Genomic DNA, 18995 nt, shown 5'->3' with positions numbered 1-18995 from the left:
GGATGACCTTGCTCTCTGATCCCTCAGACGGCACTGCACCAAGAATCCTCTCTCTTCCATAAGCGATATAACCACATGGGCTCAGGATTACTTTGGCACACCTTTGTCAGGAACTACAATATGTAGTTACATCAATAAATACCACTTAAAACTGTGCTGTGCCAAAAGGAAGCCCTACGTCATCAGTGGCCAGAAGCATAGCCGACTGCTCTGGGCTCAGAAGCATCTGGGACGGACCATCACACAGTGGAAACGTGTACTGTGGTCAGATGAATCAGTATTTCATGTCTCTTTTGGAATGAATGGACGCCGTGTGGTCCAGACCAAAGACAAAAAGAACCATCCAGACTGTTACCAGTAACAAGTCCAGAAACCAGGGTCTGTCCTGGTCTGGGGTTGTGTCAGTGCCTTGGCAAAGGTCACTTACACTTCTGTGATGGCTCCATTAATGCTGAACTACACAGATTTTGGAGCAACACGTTGCCTTAAAGACGACATCTTTTCCAGGGTCGCCCATGTATATTTCAACATGACATTGCAACCCTCATACTCCACACATGACCAAGGCCTGGCTGTGGAGGAATAGGGTGCGAGTAGAGAATGTGTGGCGCATTTTGAAATGTAAATTGCATCAATGAAGACCCAGGACTGTTACACACCCTAAGACTTGTTTGCAGGAAGAATGGGACAAAATGACACCTGACACATTTAATCACTTGGTGTCCTCAGCCCCTCTTAATCTCTTAAGTGTTGTGAAAAGGAGCGGCAACATCTCACTGTGGTAAATGCTTTACTGTCCTTTTTTTTTTGGAATATGCTGCAGGCATCAGAACTGAAGTGTGTTTATTTTGAACAGAGAATAAAATTGATTAAATTATGTGCTGCTGCATTGTGTTTAATGTAATCCAAGACACAGATGATTTAAAAAATATGTTTTGATTTTACATACATCCCAACTTTTGGGGCTATACTCATGGCACAATGAGTGAAGTGCTGGTTGGCTATATTTGTCACTAACAGGTATGATGTTTGATTTGCAGGTGTCTTAAAACTGTGGCAATCTGATGTTCCGTAGTGTATGAAAGAGCAGTTAAAAAGGATCCAACACAAAAAATTGTATGTCGAGTGAAAACACTGTATGCTGTAGTACAGTCTTAGTTCCGTTTTCTAGCAGGGATGTGGTCTGTAAAGCACATTCAGCAGCAGCTATCCTCACAAGAATATTACAGACTGCACCATTTAAAACCTGTTACACTGATTCCACCAATATTAAACAAACTATTTTCTTCTACAATGCAACACACTGTATGTAGTTTCTCCTTTTAATAAGCTTATGTAAATATACATAACCTCTTTCCTGGTGGAGAAACCTTTTAAACACACATCACCATTAAGCCTCCACAATTTTTCTAATGAGTCTTAAACAATCTATCAGCCCGCTCAACATCCACACTTTCTATCTGAAGAGACAGTACCATGGACCGGGTGGGAGCTGTTACTCAACATGAACTGAGACACATCTTGAGAGGCTTCATCTATCATGGTCATGCCGTTGCGTGCCAGCAGCTCCCGGGCCATAAGGATGAAAGCCGCCTCCACGTTCTGAGCCTCTTTGGCTGAAGTTTCCAGGGCGGCCAGCACACCGTTGTTTTCAGCCAGGGTGCACGCATCCTCAAACAACACCTGCCTCTGAGAGTGGAGATCTGACTTATTACCTGCAGTGGTGAACAGAACAGAAAACAGTTGTTAAACAAGTGGGGCAGCACAGGTCAACACTATAAAAGGGACAAATCTTCCAAGCCGGCAACAACTAGAACTGCAAGTAATGGTTAGTTTATTATCGATACATCTGCTAAATATTTTCTTGACTCATTTTATCTATAAAACATAAAAAAAGCTTCCCAGAGCCCATGATGACATAATAAAATTGTGTGTAAATATACTGTAAAGAAAAGCACTCAATCCTCACATTTGTTCATCCTCAGTTTTGCTGACACTCAATCAATCATCAATCTATATATTGTGTTTGCTTTGAATAAAAACGCATTGGGCCTCTCATCTGAATATAGAAATCCTGTTTCTCACTCTACAGATCTGTAGCTCCATGTTATGGTGAGCAACAGCTGATATAACCAAATCTCCACAGGACCTGCCTCCCACCAACCTAAGTCAGCGCCACCTGATGTTGCCAACATGAAATAAATGACAACTCATAAGTAGGTGAGCAGAGAGTCTGAAATAGATACTTGGAAGTCAAGGTAGTAGTTAACATGAGCACAAATCCAAACTTGACCAAACCTGCTGAAGAAAAGAGACTCAGCCTAACTAATGAAGGGTGATGTCACTGATGATCTCATAGATAAGAGTACAATCCAGTAATGTGTCTTTAAGCTTAACAAACATAAAACCAACTTTATTTCATTCTGCTTACCAATAAGAATCAGTACCACGCTGGCAGCTCCATAGTGCTCCACCTCCCTAATCCAATGGGGAACAGATTCAAATGTGGCACGTCGTGTGATGTCATAGGCCACCATGGCCCCATGGGCACTGCGGTAGTAGCTCTGAGTTATGGTGCGGAAACGCTCCTGTCCTGCTGTGTCCCATACCTGCATCTGCAATAACACATGCAACACAAATCAATCCAATATGACTTAGATGATTACAAATGTTAAGTTAATCAGACATGCTCTGTTCAAAAGTAATCAGTCCTTTTGAAACAATGCTTATCCCAAACTAATTAGCATAACAAAACACCCATGCCAAATTAACACACCCAGAAAGCTAACACACAAATGGTATCACTGAAAGAGACCGTGAGCCGCTCCCTAAAGAAAGAAAAAACATTGATTAACTGAAACAAGCAGTGGAAATATTTGCTTTAAGACCAGACTAAATCCACAGGCACAGCTCACATACTAATACCTCATGTGTGTGAAATGACTGAGCATTAGCAGCTGTGACCTGAGAACACAACTGAATAAAAAGAAAGCAAAAAAAATAAATAAAAATAAAAAATTTAAAAAAAAGAACAGCATGCACGTCACCTACCTTCACCTTCTTGCCATCAACGTCCAGGGTACGAACGGTAAAGTCGACACCAATGGTGTTTTGCTGCTTCTCAGTGAATATGCCTGACTTGAAGCTCTGGACCACACAGGTCTTCCCCACATCTGAGTCCCCAACGAGGATGATTTTAAAAAGAAAGTCAAAAGAGTCTTCAATCTCCGGCCCTGTCGACTGCATGGTGAGGGGAGGAATATATACACAAAACACAACCAGGCTGAAACACTGGATCTGAGGCCTTCCAAGTTGTGTCAATAACAACTGAGGCTATTTACAGAAACAGCAGGCACATTTTTGTACTTCTTTGTACTACACTAGCTGTAGAATGACAGTTCATGTGGCTCCCCGTGAATATCCAGGTGAACACTCACGATTAGGAATAATGGTACTGCTAAATCCAGCTTTTATTCCAATAGCTGGTTTCCTCTGTCATTTTTAATCTCATTCACAAACAATAGAAAGCAACTCCAAAAATGAACATAATTATCCCATAGTAGATTATTTAAATTTCCTTTTTCCTGGAGAGCACATGAAAGTCAGCGTCCAAAATGTGCATTTCTTCATTCTCTACTTCATTCCATGTCTGTTTCTGCGACATTCTTGAAGCATTAGACGCAAGTTCAGTGTGTCCTCCTGCCCTTTAGGATGTCACTCTGTCCTCTACCTTTTTCCCCCAATCACTTTCATTTGGAGCAACTTAAGACATGCCTCCTACCTGTCTTGGTAGGCGTGACCTCCAACTGCCAGCCCATTTACACCACTGCATCTTGGGATATGGATTTTCTATTTAGGCTAGGACACTGGAAGAGGCAGAAATTTAACTCAGTCACTTTAGACATCATTTATTAACAAAAACACTGTGTGTTAGATAAGATGTTAGACAAGACTGAGCTATATCTTGTTAAATGATTAACATCTTAATACTTACCATACTTTCCCAACTTATAAGTACACAGAGAGCCAAAGTGCTGGTGGCTGACTCTGAACTGAACCACAAGTCTTTATGAAGACAGGCTTTGCTTACAAGGCTCAATGTGCAAACGCCTCTGAGCAAATAAAAAAAGTTAAAACCACTCCCGCGATTTAACTCTTCATGACAGAATGTAAATACTTGATGCCTTTGTCTTAGGAGCTGTCCTTTGGACCCTATAAGGTTTAAAAATGCTCTACATAACCACTGCGTCCTCATTATCAGCCCCCTCACTGCTTACTCTCAACTAACACATTCCACAGCAGACAACATCAAAAAGGGGTGAACAGTAAGACTGATACACAACACAAATACAATGGAAGTGGCGCAAGATGGTTATTCTAGTATAAAGTGTAATTGAAATCATTTTACCTCAGGCTTCATACATTGACATCACAGTGAGATGATAACAGAATGAACAGACTGCTCTGAATCCTAATCAGTCAGACATTCTCTCTCTCCACCCCCTCATTCATTTCTGTCGTCATCTCAGCCCACAGAAGAACAAGGCACAGCTGGACACTGAACAATGTGAGAGTGTGAGGGGCACTTGACCAAGCCGGGTCTATCTTTGGCTGTGACAAGTAACCACCTTCTTTCTATTGTGTGGTCATGTGTAGCTGGTGCCTTATAAAATGTGGGTTTGTTGACCACTCAGTGTGGAACAAATAAGACAAGCACAAGTTAAAATAATTATACTATATTTATCGTAATAAAAATTTGATTAGATTATATAATCCAAAAATGATCCAGGCTTTTAGATTAAAGTATCAGAACAAATTATAAACATCTTTGTAAAATCATGTAAACATTCCAAAACACGAAGATTCACACTTGAAATTCAAGCTAGTGCATCTCTTTATAACTGCTCCATCAAAATTTAGACATACATGTAGGATCATGTCTTAATTACTGCCACCACATTACAGAGCAGAAATACTTCTGTGATTCAGCAGAGCACCTGTCCAGAAGCTGTGGTAGTGTGGATGACTGGAGATGAAATCATATATGAACCATAACTAAGCTACATTACCACAGTATGTTGTGTCATCTTCTCTGCAGCAGTTGTGCTGCAGTCACAGTATTTCTGAATCTAAAAGCAGTGCCAGGGCTTTGTTGGTTGTTTCTTTGTTTCTGGTGTTTCTTGCCACATGTATTAGTCAATGATGTTTGTGGAGGAGGGACATGAATCGGTTTCCATGGGACTGGATTGTAGAAGCTGGGTGATGGGTAGGATTTGTCATAGGGACCTGGAGGAAATGGAGCCAATACAAAACAGACACATAACAAATATCAGAAAGGCAAATGAATAGGCTACAGTACGGTTACACTTAAAGCAGTCTGAAACCAACATGGAAAAAAAGTGATTTTGCTACTGACCCTAGATGACAAACTGCATGAAAAACCACACAAATTTTATCAGTTAAATGTTGTGAGTTACTTGTTGGGTAGCAAGGTGACTTGGGGCTTGCTCTGCTTTTTTCATTGGCTTTTGCCAGCCATTCTTTAAACTTCTTGTCTGCCCTCTTGTGGCGCTCTTTCTCCTGCTCCTCCTTGAGGGCAACCTGCTCCTGGCAAAATAAATCAATAAATCAATCTCTTAAGGCCTGGCTGTTTTTTTGTTGTTGTTAATGTTATAGAAACTGTAAATGTTTCACGTTACTTTCTCTTTCTTTTCTTTTTCTATTTTTTCCTGGTTCTTCTTATGCAACCAGTCTTTGTACTTTTGCTGAGCCTTCTGTTCGGTCTCCCTCTGTTTCTTCTGCTGCCTCTGTACCTCCTCCTCCTCTTTACTCTGTTTTACCAGTTGCTGGTGTTTCTCCTGAAATTTTAAAAAGAAACCAGATTACAAAAATGACAATAGCTGATAACAGTAGTCTTAGTGTGTCCATACACAATATTATAAGAAACTATGATTTTACTGAGTTTAAAAATTTTGTTCAGTACCTGTTCTCTTTTCATCTTTAGCCACTGTTGGATCTTCTCCTCTGTGACAGACCTTTTCTGTTCCTGCTCCTTTTCTTGTTGATCCCTTTTTTCTTTGAGTATATGCTCCTAATTCACAGGATATTAAAAAATTATAGAGGCTCTAAGAGGTTTCAGTAATAAATAGTAGTACTCAATAAAACAAAGGAAAGGCAGAAAAAATACTGCTGTTGCATTACAAGGACAGAAATGAAAAGTAACACCAGCTTGCCTCTTTTGCTTTCTTTTCCAATCTGAGACGGTCTTCTTTGGCTTTATTCACCAGCCACATTTCCCAAGCACTCAGAGTAGATGAGACTGCAGGCTGCAAGGGTGCACTGAACATCTGCTCTTCGGGTGTTTTTGGCAGCTCACATCTAGAACAAAACAATGATACATATTCTACTCTATGCTGCTGAATCATGAAGTCCACGGTGTTTCTTTCGGTTCAAGGATTATTTAAGCTTTAAAAACTCAGCAGGACCTGACTGGAGAAAAGCTCTGCCTGGGTGAAGTCTGCTGAGCTGGGCTGTGTTCCAGATCTTCTTCGTCGCTGTCAAAACTGTCATGATATATAGGAGAAAGCAGAGAAAATGTGTCTTCGTCGTCGGACAGAACGCCGTCGACTAAGCCCATGGGTGTGTGTAACTCTTTCTGAACGCAGAGGCAGGACATTTTGGCATCCTCCTTTCAGACATTGATAGTCGATGCCTGCTGCAAAACACACAATGTCGACTGTCAGTAATATTACGTTTTCCATGAGTTATGGATAGTTCCTGGCTCTCAACTAATGTCAAATAAACCCATACAACCTATGCACTGAGGCACAATATATCTAACTAGCACGGTTCATGTTAAAGCTTGTTTTCATAGTTAGCGAAGTGGGGCTAACGTTGGCACTTTAGCTAGCGCTAGTTAGTAAACTTGGCTTTAAATAGCATGTAACGTACCACGACCCGAGCGTTTAAACCGCTAACTACACGGTGTGTGTGCAGGGTCCCTTGCTAACCCTGGACGATTTGTGGATATTTACTAACTTACTTTTATGTATATATTTGAAGAAAAGCCTCCTTGTAATGTTCCTCTTTTATCCAATGCTGGAACTGATTTGCAAACAACTTTTTCCCATGATACACCACGCCGCCGCCCTCAACTCTGGACGCTGTTTCTGTAACCATAGTGACGTCTAACGCCTTTTTACGGCACACTTTTGTCCGTTCAGCATACCTCAAACATTTAGCAGGAGCATTGCTAGACATAAAGCGCTACAGGGGCACAGGGCCCTCATAGCTCAAATAACATTTTTTCTTTAATGTTTATTGCTTAGCCCACTATTCCACTTGCCTGCTGTTACTACAACAACTACTGATAAAGGTTAAACTGTAGAGATATCAGTCTTTATGAAAATACTTCAACACACATTATGAACATTATCAACATGTTTTTATGGCATAAAGGTCTGGCCCTGTATTGCACTTTTTTGCATTCTTCTGCATTTCACTATAACTAATTTTTGTCTGTCAAGCAGTCTGTCTATCAACAAATCAATCTCGTATTTTGTAACTCATAACGCCACAAAACATATTAATTCTCCAATTACTTTGAAATTGTACTGTGCAATGGATTGCTGGTGGGGACACACCTGTCTTCACAGTGGCTCCTGCACAGACATCTTTCTTCACACTTTCACTTCCTGCCTCAGGTTCACTTGTTTGTTATATGTCTATACAACAAACATTATTTGGACTGTGTGACAAGAGCCTCAGCTATGTTATAGACTATTCATCAAAAGCATAAATATTTATCCAACATTAACATTGACCACTACTTCTGATGTACACTGACTGGCCACTTTATTAGGTGATACAGACTCCTGGCAATTAATTCCTGAGGTTTTGAGACTTGTTATTCTGTTATTCTCTTCTTTACAGGCCTAGGACATGCTGTGTGGTGGTGCTTCAATCAGTTTACTGCCAGGCTGTAAAGATGGGCACTTGTTATCTATCTAGCAGCTCTCACCAAGAAGTTAAACTGCCCATGCACTTTGTCTCACTCCCATTTAACATGATCAGTCTAATTACCAGCAGTTGAGCCAAAATGAGCTGGTACATTGAAGGGCTGCCTTCACAATGAACTGTGACATTTTGTAAGTGTTTGTAATAATGTGCAGTACTAAATAAACCTGTGTTTGGTGTCTTTTAATGCAGAAGGCCACTGCTTAGGTAACATTGTGTGTTCTCTCTCACTCATTTTCTACCACTTAGTCCCTTGTGTGTTCTTGAGTTGTATATTATTATTTAATCTACAATTCTGTTCTTTGCTAAATTAAATAGACCAACAGTGGACAGCTACAGTATATTACTATAATAAAGAAAACACCAACATGTCTGTGGCTTTTTGTTAATTATTGAAATATTTCTGAGATTCTCTCTAAATAGCTCCTGCGTATCACTCCTCCTCGATGCAATTTTGCATAATGTGTCAGATCCCTGCAAGGTCTAGAGTTCTGAGTAAGGCTGAGACACCAGAGGATAATCAGCCAGTGGCACATGCATAAAGCAGGTAGGTGTGTCTGATCCTACATGAGTCCAGGCCTCCTCCACAGTAACACCAAAGTGATGAATTCTAGCAGTCCCCCTGCTACTCTTAGGAGTGCAGGAGTTCCCATTCAGAGCTCTGTGGGGTCCATTACTGACTGCATCCAGCCAGCCCAGCAGCCAGCTCGCTGGCCAGATGATATGGTGTCAGGAGACCTTCAGAGACTGCCACAAGGCAGAAGCCAACTGCGGCCATTCTCCCAGACCACTTGTGCGGACCAGAGACCATCGAGGAAGTTTCAAGTGATCATCTGTGTGCTGCTTGTGGAGCTGTGTGAAAGATTCACTTTCTTTGGGATTGTTTGTAACATGATTCTTTTCTGCACTGTGAAGCTGGGCTATGATAACTACCTGGCCGCCACAGTCAACCTGTGCTTTATAGGCACCAGCACCTTGACCCCTGTTCTGGTTGGGTGGTTTGCTGAAACTTGCTTAGGAAGGACAAAGGTGCTCTATTTGTGTTCTTTCCTTCATTTCCTTGGTAAGACATGATGGGTCAAAGGTTGATACATGTTGTCTGATGTGAAAGCTTTGAGACTATATGACTCATTTATATTGTGATTCAGTATCTTGGACAGTATATTCCTGTTCAAAAGTAAGATCAGAATTAGATTTAACAAGACAATGGCCTGCTGTGATGAAATATTTAAATGTTTAGGTATTTTCTTGCTTTTCCATGATCCAGTTTTCAAAGCCAAGAAAAACTACAGCTTTAAATCTACAGTATGCAACATGTTTTTGTTGTAGAAATCTGCTCTAAAATTTGTCTTAATGTGGAGTGGTGCTGTCCAAGCCTCCTGTGACCCAGACTCATTGAACAGCACAAAGTAGCAGTGCAGAGATATTAGCTTCTAAAAGGTTTTGATTGGGATTGACCCCTCTAACCATTCAGAGATTTCCAATTATTTCTGCTTGATTGATAAGTTTTGTTAGATTGCCATTTATTTTGGTTTCATAACAACAAATATCTGACAAGCTGGGCAGAGTGTAGAAGAGTGTAGCAGATCATAGTAAAGCACAGTGGAGCAGGGAGAGGGAGTGCTGGGCGGAGCACAGTGGATTGATTTGGAGTTTCCTGCTAGTGCTACCTTAAATTCCAATCAACTTGTCAACATGGCAATAAAGTATTGAATCTTGAAAGTTACATACTGTAGCTTTAGTTGTACTTTCATTCCTTTTTAAAATATTAAATCTACAAATCTATGGATCAAATATGTCAGTTATAAAAAGAGAACAATATTTATTTGAATATGTGAACAGAACAAGGACGATCATCTTAAAAATCTTTAGATTTAGTGTGAGCTCATTTCAGAAGTATCCCTAATTCTGTATAGGTGCACTGTCATGACTCTGCTTCTGTGAAAGCACATTTATGGTAGAGCTGTAAGGAGATACCGTGACTTCACTTGTCACTGTACTTTCTAGGCACAGCCATGCTGCCTGTTGTGGCCTTCCCATTTAAAGATTTCTACATTGACACTCATCACATAACCCACCAGCTGGAACCTCGGGAGCAACAGATCTTGTTCTATACTGGCCTCCTGGCTGCTGCACTGGGTATCGGAGGGATCCGGGCCATCCTCTGTCCCATGGGAGCCTACAGCCTGCAAGGCTACAACCAGCACCAGCTCCTCTCTTTCTTCAGCTGGTAGGTGGTGTTGCCTTCTCAATACAGTTGTTCACTAGGTTAACCAATATATCAATTAATAATGTTAATTATCATCTAAGACTTCATAAAGTTCTTTACAATTCAGTGATTCTGTGTAGTGAATACAGTATGTTTTTAGAAAACAAAGGTGCACTTCTGACCCCACATTAGTGGCAGAGGTTGGAGGATCACTAAATCATTCTATTAGCTATACCCACGTAGACTTGAAGGTTGTGGTGGGGTAGTTGGAGCTAGTCTCCGCTGACATTGGCCAAGAGGCAGGATACACCCCAGGCAGGTTGCTGCTCTGTAGCACAGCTGATATGTATAGACAGACAACCAGACAGTCACACTTACAGGCACTTCAGAGTCTCCATTTAACACAACCTGCATGTGTTTGGATTGTGGGAGAAAGCGACTAGAAGGATTTGTCTTCTGGGGATAATGAATGTATAAAAGATTCTCTTTTGATAGTCCTTTAGTATGTGTATAGGTCTATGTAATACACCAAAATGTGAGTCAAGGTTTAACAATACTTGACTTATGTGATTATACCCAACCTAGATAAACAAAAAACTATGGAGTAGGGAAACCAAATTTACTGAAAATCAGACAAAATTAGGAAAATAATCTGAAACGTGTTGGACTGACTGGCATGCCAGTATGACCAGTCAGCCAACACTGACATTATTAATTCCTGCCACTGTAATAGTAAAATTATTGCTATTTAAAAAGGCAATTTAGATATACAGTATGTATCAGGTACCAATAAAATAAATACTGTTTCCTGCTGGTGCTAGAGTGGAAGAAAACAATACTGTATGAGGAAAGTAACAACTGGCCATTTTGGAGTAAAGAAGAAATAAATACTCTAAGCATTTTTGTACATACTGTACAGCTACAGAATAAAGTACCAGAAATCAAACTGAGATTTGAGGAAAACTGTGTTATCATACTGTGTTATCAAACTGTGTTACCTTATTCTTACTGTTGTTTAAAAAACGAGAACAGTCATGCATTTATTACAGCCGGCAGTGTGCAGTGGTGGAAACTGCACTTCTGCACTTAAGTACAATTTTGAGGAATCTGCACTTTGCTTGAGTATTTTCATTTACTGATACTTAATAATTCAAATATTAGAGGAAAATGGTTTTTCTCCACTACAACTTTTTGATAACGAGCCTTCTGTAGACTTTTATTAATATGTATTCTATACTAAGGACATGTAAAGGACATATACACTGATGAGCCAAAGCATATACCAGTCTGATATGCTGTTTGCATTTTGACAAAACAGCTCCGACCCACAGACACCTCTGACGGTGCCCTGAGATATCTGACACAAAGACGTGTTCCAGCACTGTCCACATACCACACACCTGCCTGTGTACCCAGTATTTACAAAAATACTTAAGACTATAATTTCATTCTTGCTTCTCGTGGACTGGTTTTCTACCACTTCATTTAAATACCAGTAGGAACTAGTAGGATAAGTATTTTACCAATAACATTCATACTAAGTCATGAACTGAATTATAAAAGTGTTGCCAAATACTGTGTAATTTTTCTATATAACTCATTTTAATGCCTCATGCATAATGAAATGAAGGACAAACAGTGAGATGTGTTTTCCTTACATTTAGGTTTTACTGGCTGGTGAACCTGAATTCCACTGTTGTGTTTCTGGGTATTGCTTACATCCAGCAGTCTGTGGCTGAAAACCTGGGCTTCCTTATCCCCTTCACCTCTGTGCTTCTGACTCTTATCGCCATACACATGATGCGCAACAAACTCACCTACAAACCCAAGAAAGGTAACAAAAAGAGACACAAACAGGTATTCAGACTCTCTCTTGTTTGCACATAAACTAGGAGATCACATCAGATTAAGCCAGCCATGTTCCTCCATGTTTCCATCATAGGTGATTCCTTACGGACCACACTGGGAGTCTTCCTGAACTCTTTCAAAATGTGCTGCCTCCACTCTCGCCATCTGAGTGGAGATGTAGCATCTTGGCTGGACCGGGCCAAGGAGAACAATGGAGGCCGTTACAGCGAGACACATGTAGAGAACGTCAAAGTCCTGGCCAAGCTCTTCCCTCTATACGGGCTTCAGCTGCTGTACAGAGCCTGCATCACACAGGCAGACCACTGGGAACATAAGGGGTCATTTTATCAAAATTATTCCTGTGTTTTAACATATGACTGAAGGTTTATGAATATGTTTCCTACAGATTCCCTCGGGTTACTACATACAGACCATGAACTCAAACCTTCACCTGAACAACCTCTTGTTGCCCATCGGTACAATGAATGTGATCAGCATCTTGCCTCTGCTGCTTTTAGCTCCGCTGATTGAGTGTGTGACAACTTGCTACCTCTCCATGGAAAAAACACCTCTAGCACCTGCAAAAGTCATCAGTAAGTATTTCCACACATGCACACTCCCCCGATGCACACGTCATTTTTGTCTCTCTTGCTCTTCAACAGTGCCTCTCTCCTCCTCCCTCTTTTCTCCTGTAATCATAACCCCCACTCTGCAGCCCCCTCTCTCATCACCCCACCCTGTCCATCCTCCCCTTCCAGCTCTAGGCCATGCATGTGCTACTCTGTCAGTCCTGGTGGCAGGTTTGTCTGAGCTGCAGAGGAAGGCTTACCCTCTGGTGCAGCAGACTCTGTCTGGGACAGTTCTGCAAGTGTCGTCCATGCCATGTTTCCAGCTGGCACCTCAGTACATCCTGCTTGGTCTTGCTGAGACTCTTGTCACCCCTGCATGTGAGTGAGTGACTGAAGGCCTCAGTGATTTCATTTGATGCTGATCTTTCATTTCCCAAATCTTCCCAAATACTTCCAGTTTATTGAATCCAAGGCAGTTTTTGACTTACCCTGGGCAGTAATTCTGCCTTGTATTTCACAAATAAGCCACAGGAAAGGCGATCAAACATTTCAGCTGTCACTTCCTCTCTGGCAGGCTCCCTCATATCTTTTCAGCTGACCCCTAGCCACATCAGAGGGATCTCACTGCACTTCCTCACCTTGTCCTATGGAGGCGGCTGCTTTCTCGGAGCCTTCATCATTCAGCTGGCATACTTTATCTCTGGAGGTATAAATTCATTTAAAAATGAATTGCATGTTTACTTTCGATAACAAATGATAGTGACACTGGGATTTGATGAAAAATATGATCACAGCGATACCTGATTACAGGTAACTTCTACCCAAACACACTGCATGATGGGAATCTGGAGAGGTTCTTCTTCCTCCTGGCCGCACTGATGATGATCAATACCCTGGTGTTTTGGAGTGCGTCTCACAGGTACAGTACTATCTCTAACTGCCTGGTCTAGGTGGAAAAACATTACACTTAGACTTATCATTTTGCATAATGAACACTTGGATGTATGGGTTGCAATGAGTGACCCATGTTCAGGTCCATTACAGTTGTAGGTGTATTTTCAACAGCTTATGAAGGCATTTTCTGGCAGATTTCAGCAGGCATGTTTGTTGGATATAAAAAGCAATTAAACAAACAAACTGTAGTGTTTGACAAACCTTCTCTGTGTATCATCTGTTCTTGTTACCCTGATGTTGTCCAGGTATATAGACCTGAGTGTGCAGGGTAAAGCACTAACCACCAGCCCTCTGACTGAGAAGCTGCTGCATTACAAGGCCTGTGTGCGCTTGTACAACACAATGGATCACTCTTACACCTCCATCGAATCTATTTTATGACTGCCTGCATTATGTCTTATGCTGTTGGTGGCGCTGGCGCTGCATGTAACTATATCACAATCTGCAACCTGGGCAAGTACGGACTTTATTGTATAAATGAATTACATGGAAAGTAGTTTTTTCTTTTACAATCAAACTAATAACAGAATTTGTACATATAATCAAATGTCACTTATGTTATCAAATCTGAACTATTTGTACATATAATCAAATGTCACTTATTATGTTATCAAATCTGAACTGCAAATGTAAATAATAGCAGATTAAGTAAACAGTATATCATTTGCAAATCATGGTCATTTACTTTAGTATATTAAACTACAACATTCAAACTAAGTCATTCTGCTTCTTTGACTGATCATTAAAATTACACCGCAAGCGCAGCTGCAATTACAGCTGTTGAGGGTTAACAATAAAGCTTAAATGGCTTGTTTCCATTGTGATCCTCTAACATACAAGAAGGTACTGAGAAACTCTTTAAACTGTGCTCTGATGTGATGAGTTGCTAGTTTTAAGGGATATTATTCCATACAGCACAAAGAACAAAGTGTTATGACTCAGTCTTAAAATGAAAGTACAATTTGCTGAACTAGTGGTCTTTCATCATACATTTCATTTCATACATTGGCACATTTTTTTAAAATTTATAAGAACAGTCTTAAATTATTCTCAACCGTCAGTCAGTTGAGCTTTTCTGACATGACTCAACGTGTGTAAAATGATTTTGTTTTTCCAATCTCCCAAATTCATTTCATTTAGTCTATTTATCACCGACAATGAACAGGCCTTACATTTGCTAATTAATGATCCAAATTACATCCATAAAAATCAAAAAACAATTTAAAGATTAAGAGGGGGGAAAAACAAAATCTAATTGTTTTCCACAATTTTCATTCATAATCATCATGAACCAATATGCTGCCCGTCATTAATCGTTGTGTACATAACTGTCTCATTCAGAAGCTAAATTTTCATACTATCCCTGAATCATTAAATCAAAAATGAAATGTAAATGTGCAATCAGTCCCAAAGCTAATGTTTATCAATGCGGGCTGAATTAAATGTTGCATATTTTCAGTGTTGCACCTAAATCAACAGAAAACCCGGGATAGAGAGGTTCAGTAAAGGTGGTCTGGACTTGGTGCAGAAGTGTCAGCCTGTCAGGGTCAGAAACACTGTAGAACCCCAGCTGTCCTGCTGCATATTCAAGGCGGACGCCTACTCTGCGGGAGGTAGCTGGAGGAATCTGACCTTTGTGAAGGTTATTGTGCCAAAACATGCAGCCAGAAGGGGAGCAGGTTAATTTCCAGGACAGATGATTGTGGCCAAAGCAGCAGTCTTTACCTGAACCCTTTCTGTTAATGCCTTTGTACGACACAGCCAACTCAACAATGCCACCATCCCACTCCACCTCCCAGTAGTGGTTGCCCTCAAGGCCCTTTGTGCACAGAGCCTGGTGATAGTAGGTGAATCTGTTAGTGTGATCAAGATGACCCTGGTCTTTATCACTCCAAGACAGCATTGTGTTACTAGTTGACAAGTGAAGACATGCTGCTACTGTGTGGGGATCAACCTCCACCCTGGAGTCTGTGAGGAAACATCAAATACTCATTTAACTGGTGACGCTTCATGTATGTTTATGTAAAGTGAAATTATCATCACTTACTCTTGTAATCAAACAAAAGGTGTGTTCTTGATGTTATTTCCTCTTGCTGTCTCAGTACCCGTAACACTGTGATGAAGAGAAACAGATCATTACAGTACATTTATACAATTACAGGAAACTGACTGACCAGCCCAGAGTAATTATAAGGGTTAGAGATACACACTAGTCACACTTACACACATTGCTTCCAGAACAAATGAATAATTTCTTTTCTTTGTTGCACATGTTTTTAAGTTTGTCTTTTTGTGTAGTGACAAACTCTGCTAATGTGTCAAGTCTGTCATGCGAGTCGGTAAATACAGGGAGGTCTCCTAGGGCCTGGAAATCCTGCGCACACACACACACAAAATAATTTTGAATATAGTGAAATTTTTACAAACATAATGTTACACACTTTTAAAGACTAAGACTGGAGCGCCACAAAGCATGTTCTCACCCGAAGAAACTGAATGGGGTCCTCTGTTGATAAAAGCTGGTTGAGTTGATCCTCTTTTCTCCTCAGTTCAGACACTTCACGCTGCAGTTGCCAGAGGTGACTGTTGGTCCAGTCGACTCCGGCTTTCTCCATTTCTCCTACTTTCTCTCTCATCTCACAGCACTTCCTCTCCACAGACCGGACGTATACAGTAATGTGCTCCGCACAGAGTCGCTCAAAGTCATCACACACCTCCCACGCAGCATCCTTGTAGAAAACATGCACCATTTCTCTAACATTTTGTAACAATATAGCTGAAATGATAACTTTTTTTTACAAGTTTGTTTATGCAGTTTTTAAAATATGTCACAGGCTCAAAATTCAGCCTTTTTTTTGTAGTCTGTGATAGCGGTCATGGTCTGTAGCTCCCAATTTGTGAGTCTCTTAAGTAAATCTTAAGGGTTGCAAGTTTACCAACAGGCTAGGGAACCAGGAAAAATAAACATAATTTGCAATAAATCATGAGAAAAGAAGATAAGGAAACGTGGTGGTGGAATGAGGAAGTACAGGACAGCATTCAGATGAAGAGGCTAGCTAGAAAGAAGTGGGATGTAGAAGGAGTATTTTGAGGAACTGATGAATGAGGAAAATGAGAAGGAAAGAAGGGGGAAGAGGTGAATATTGTAGAGCAAGAAGTAGCAAAGATTAGAAAGGATGAGGTGAGGAAGACTGAGGAGAATGAAGAGTGGAAAGGCTGTTGGTCTGGATGACAGACCCATGGAGGTGTGATACACAAATTCATTTTTTCAGCACTTTATAAAAAGTGCTTTTTAAACATTTCAGGCCTAGGAAATTTAAGAATTGTTCCTTTATTAAAATTGCTCTCAACCTGTGGACACATGCACCTGGAGGAAGCAAATATAGCTCAATTTAACTAGTAAGCTTTTAGAGGTACTACTAGGCCCCTTTGGTCACCTTCAAACAGGCTAGTCATTTACTTCTGTACCCAACTTTATGCTAAACTAAGCCAACAGACCACTGGTTGTAACGTCATATTTAACATTAAGACAAGTGGTATTAGTCCTTTTATCTACCTCATGAATATATGTACTACCCAAAATGTGGACCTGCTGCTTTAAGACTATTGCTTTGTTAAGAGGCCAGGTGCTAAAAAGGCCGAGAATCACTGGTCACACTTACACCATCCTTTCCATTATACATGCTGGTGCCTGCATACAGTCAGCATGTACCAATACTATAATCCCTCTCAAACACCTTTACAGTAAAAATATGAGGTATTCATGTCCCATAGATAGGTAAAATTGCACTGCAGGAAACCACATATGTCCACAGAACAACAATCGACCCAAACACAGCATTGTGATTATTTTAAAAATAAGCCAGATTTACTGATACATAAAGGAAAAAGGATACCGCTGTTGTATATGGATAACACCCACCTTTATAGAGTCTCTGGCATCGTTCAGTTTTGCCATTTTCCTCTCTGAACTCAGCACTCTGTCTTGAATTTCCTCTCTCATCCTCTTCAGTTGTCTCTGTAAAAATACAAATCCAGGAGCTCTTCAGAACTTCAGTGAGAATAAACAAACATGGAAAAAAAATGAGTCCAGCATTGAGTTGAACTGAATTACCTGCTTCACACATTCTAATGCTGTAACAGTAACAGTGTCATGTCCTTTATGTTCATCAACCATACACAGTAGGCACAGGAACTGCTGATCAGAGTGACAGTACACCTCCAGAAGTTTGTCATGACGACTACAGATGTTCTCTTTGAACTTGGCTGAGGCAGGAATCAGACTGTGTTTTTGTAGAGGCCGCACCTCAACATGGGGCTGCAGATGAGTCTTGCAGTAAGAGGCCAAACACACACAACAGAACTTGCATGCTTTTCGTTTTCTCCCTGTGCAAACATCACACTGCACATCACCAGGCGCAGCATAGGAGTCACCATCATCATCACCATCATCATCATCAGCATCAGCATTAGCATTTCGACTGGTTTTCTCTCTCTGTTGATCCACCAGTTCAGCCAGAAGTGCGTTCTTCTTCAGAACAGGCCTTGGGCTGAAGGTCTGCCTACAATGAGGGCACGCAGTGGAATCTCCTCTCGCCGTATTTGTATCCCAGAAGGCATTGATGCATTTCATACAGTAACTGTGTCCACAGGCTGTCGTTACTGGATCTTCCAGTAACTGTAAACAAATGGCGCAGTCGAACAGTTCCCTATTGTAAGCCATTTTCTCGAGTTAAGTTTCAGTTTCTCTGAAGAAGGAGTGGTTTGTTGGAACACCGTTCTCGTGGGAGGGCACCGTGTGAGCGTCAAAAACAAAGCACTTAACAAACACTTAACAGAAGCACTGGAGCATAGAAGTTTATTCTCAACAGAAAACCCATGTACACTCGCCACACCTCGGCTTTTGAAGGTTGTGGGATGCAACTACTGGGACAAATGACCCTTCAATCGACAATGGTCGTTATCCGCTTTGGGAAAGCCAAACTCGGCTGAACCCGCGAACGTACGCGATGACGCGCGCGTGCTCATCGCTTCAGCAATTGCTAAGAAGGGGGTAATGAATGCTTGTCTCATTAACTGATCATTTCTCCGATTCTTTGCCATCTCATCCATAAATGCCATCCGTCTTCGTTCAGTCACCATGCCCGCATTGGCATTTTACTGTTGAACAATTTAAGAGAGGTACTGTAAACCAAAATGTATTCAATAAATTTTCTTTAATTTTCAGTTCTTGTCATTGTGTTGTCTTGTTGAATAATGAGGGGACACGAAGGAAACACATCATGGAAAGTCTTCTTCACAAAGGGTTTTGGTTAATGTACTTTATGCAAACTTTTTCCATCTGTAAGAAGTATTTAAAAAATACAAAAACAGTAATGCAGATGCATACATTACTATAC

The 18995-nt window shown here is 40.8% G+C and overlaps 3 protein-coding genes across 9 annotated transcripts; 1 reads left to right on the top strand and 2 right to left on the bottom strand.

Annotated features, from left to right (window-relative positions):
• Positions 1-893: 893 nt before the first annotated feature.
• LOC109967918 (ras-related protein Rab-19-like) lies at positions 894-6651 on the bottom strand. 7 transcript variants are annotated; one of them, XM_020613824.1, is made up of 8 exons: positions 5984-6091; positions 5700-5858; positions 5478-5607; positions 4409-5286; positions 3782-3866; positions 3052-3240; positions 2432-2615; positions 894-1715 (listed from the first exon to the last, which is right to left on the bottom strand). In XM_020613824.1, exons 5-8 carry the CDS (start codon positions 3830-3832, stop codon positions 1441-1443), a joined length of 699 nt encoding a protein of 232 aa, XP_020469480.1. In that variant the 5' UTR covers positions 3833-3866; positions 4409-5286; positions 5478-5607; positions 5700-5858; positions 5984-6091; the 3' UTR covers positions 894-1440. The 7 variants fall into 7 exon arrangements, with proteins under 7 accessions (XP_020469480.1, XP_020469482.1, XP_020469481.1 ...); XM_020613826.1 differs by having other exon boundaries at positions 3052-3173; XM_020613825.1 differs by having other exon boundaries at positions 5070-5286.
• A 1932-nt stretch (positions 6652-8583) lies between these two features.
• Positions 8584-13634, top strand: slc15a5 (solute carrier family 15 member 5). Its single transcript, XM_020613795.1, is given in 6 exon segments — positions 8584-9079; positions 10024-10246; positions 11890-12388; positions 12480-13020; positions 13217-13348; positions 13453-13634. Coding segments are annotated over 6 exon segments (2031 nt in total). The 3' UTR covers positions 13593-13634.
• Positions 13635-14176: 542 nt separating this feature from the next.
• On the bottom strand, positions 14177-18808 carry LOC109967894 (tripartite motif-containing protein 16-like). The gene is made up of 6 exons (XM_020613785.1): positions 17711-18808; positions 17519-17614; positions 16080-16325; positions 15820-15970; positions 15644-15709; positions 14177-15564 (listed from the first exon to the last, which is right to left on the bottom strand). Exons 1-6 carry the CDS (start codon positions 18317-18319, stop codon positions 15035-15037), a joined length of 1698 nt encoding a protein of 565 aa, XP_020469441.1. The 5' UTR covers positions 18320-18808; the 3' UTR covers positions 14177-15034.
• Positions 18809-18995: the final 187 nt, after the last annotated feature.

Source organism: Monopterus albus, unplaced genomic scaffold, assembly GCF_001952655.1.
Source record: "Monopterus albus unplaced genomic scaffold, M_albus_1.0 scaffold138.1, whole genome shotgun sequence".
Classification (NCBI taxonomy): Eukaryota; Metazoa; Chordata; class Actinopteri; order Synbranchiformes; family Synbranchidae; genus Monopterus; species Monopterus albus.
Note: the sequence above shows the minus strand (reverse complement) of the source record. Positions and strands in the feature narration are given on the sequence as shown.

Excerpts from the sequence above, each read along its gene's own strand:
- LOC109967894 (XM_020613785.1), bottom strand. The coding sequence starts at position 18,319 with ATGGCTTACAATAGGGAACTGTTCGACTGCGCCATTTGTTTACAGTTA. Across the intron at positions 16,326-17,518 it reads ATGCCAGAGACTCTATAAAG|GATGCTGCGTGGGAGGTGTG; the intron begins GTGGGTGTTATC and ends GTTTTCTACAAG. Across the intron at positions 15,710-15,819 it reads TTGTTCTGGAAGCAATGTGT|TGTTACGGGTACTGAGACAG; the intron begins GTAAGTGTGACT and ends TCTTCATCACAG.
- LOC109967918 (XM_020613821.1), bottom strand. The coding sequence starts at position 6,637 with ATGGGCTTAGTCGACGGCGTTCTGTCCGACGACGAAGACACATTTTCT. Across the intron at positions 6,092-6,233 it reads TGGAAAAGAAAGCAAAAGAG|GAGCATATACTCAAAGAAAA; the intron begins GCAAGCTGGTGT and ends CCTGTGAATTAG. Across the intron at positions 5,287-5,477 it reads GTCACCTTGCTACCCAACAA|GTCCCTATGACAAATCCTAC; the intron begins GTAACTCACAAC and ends CATTTCCTCCAG.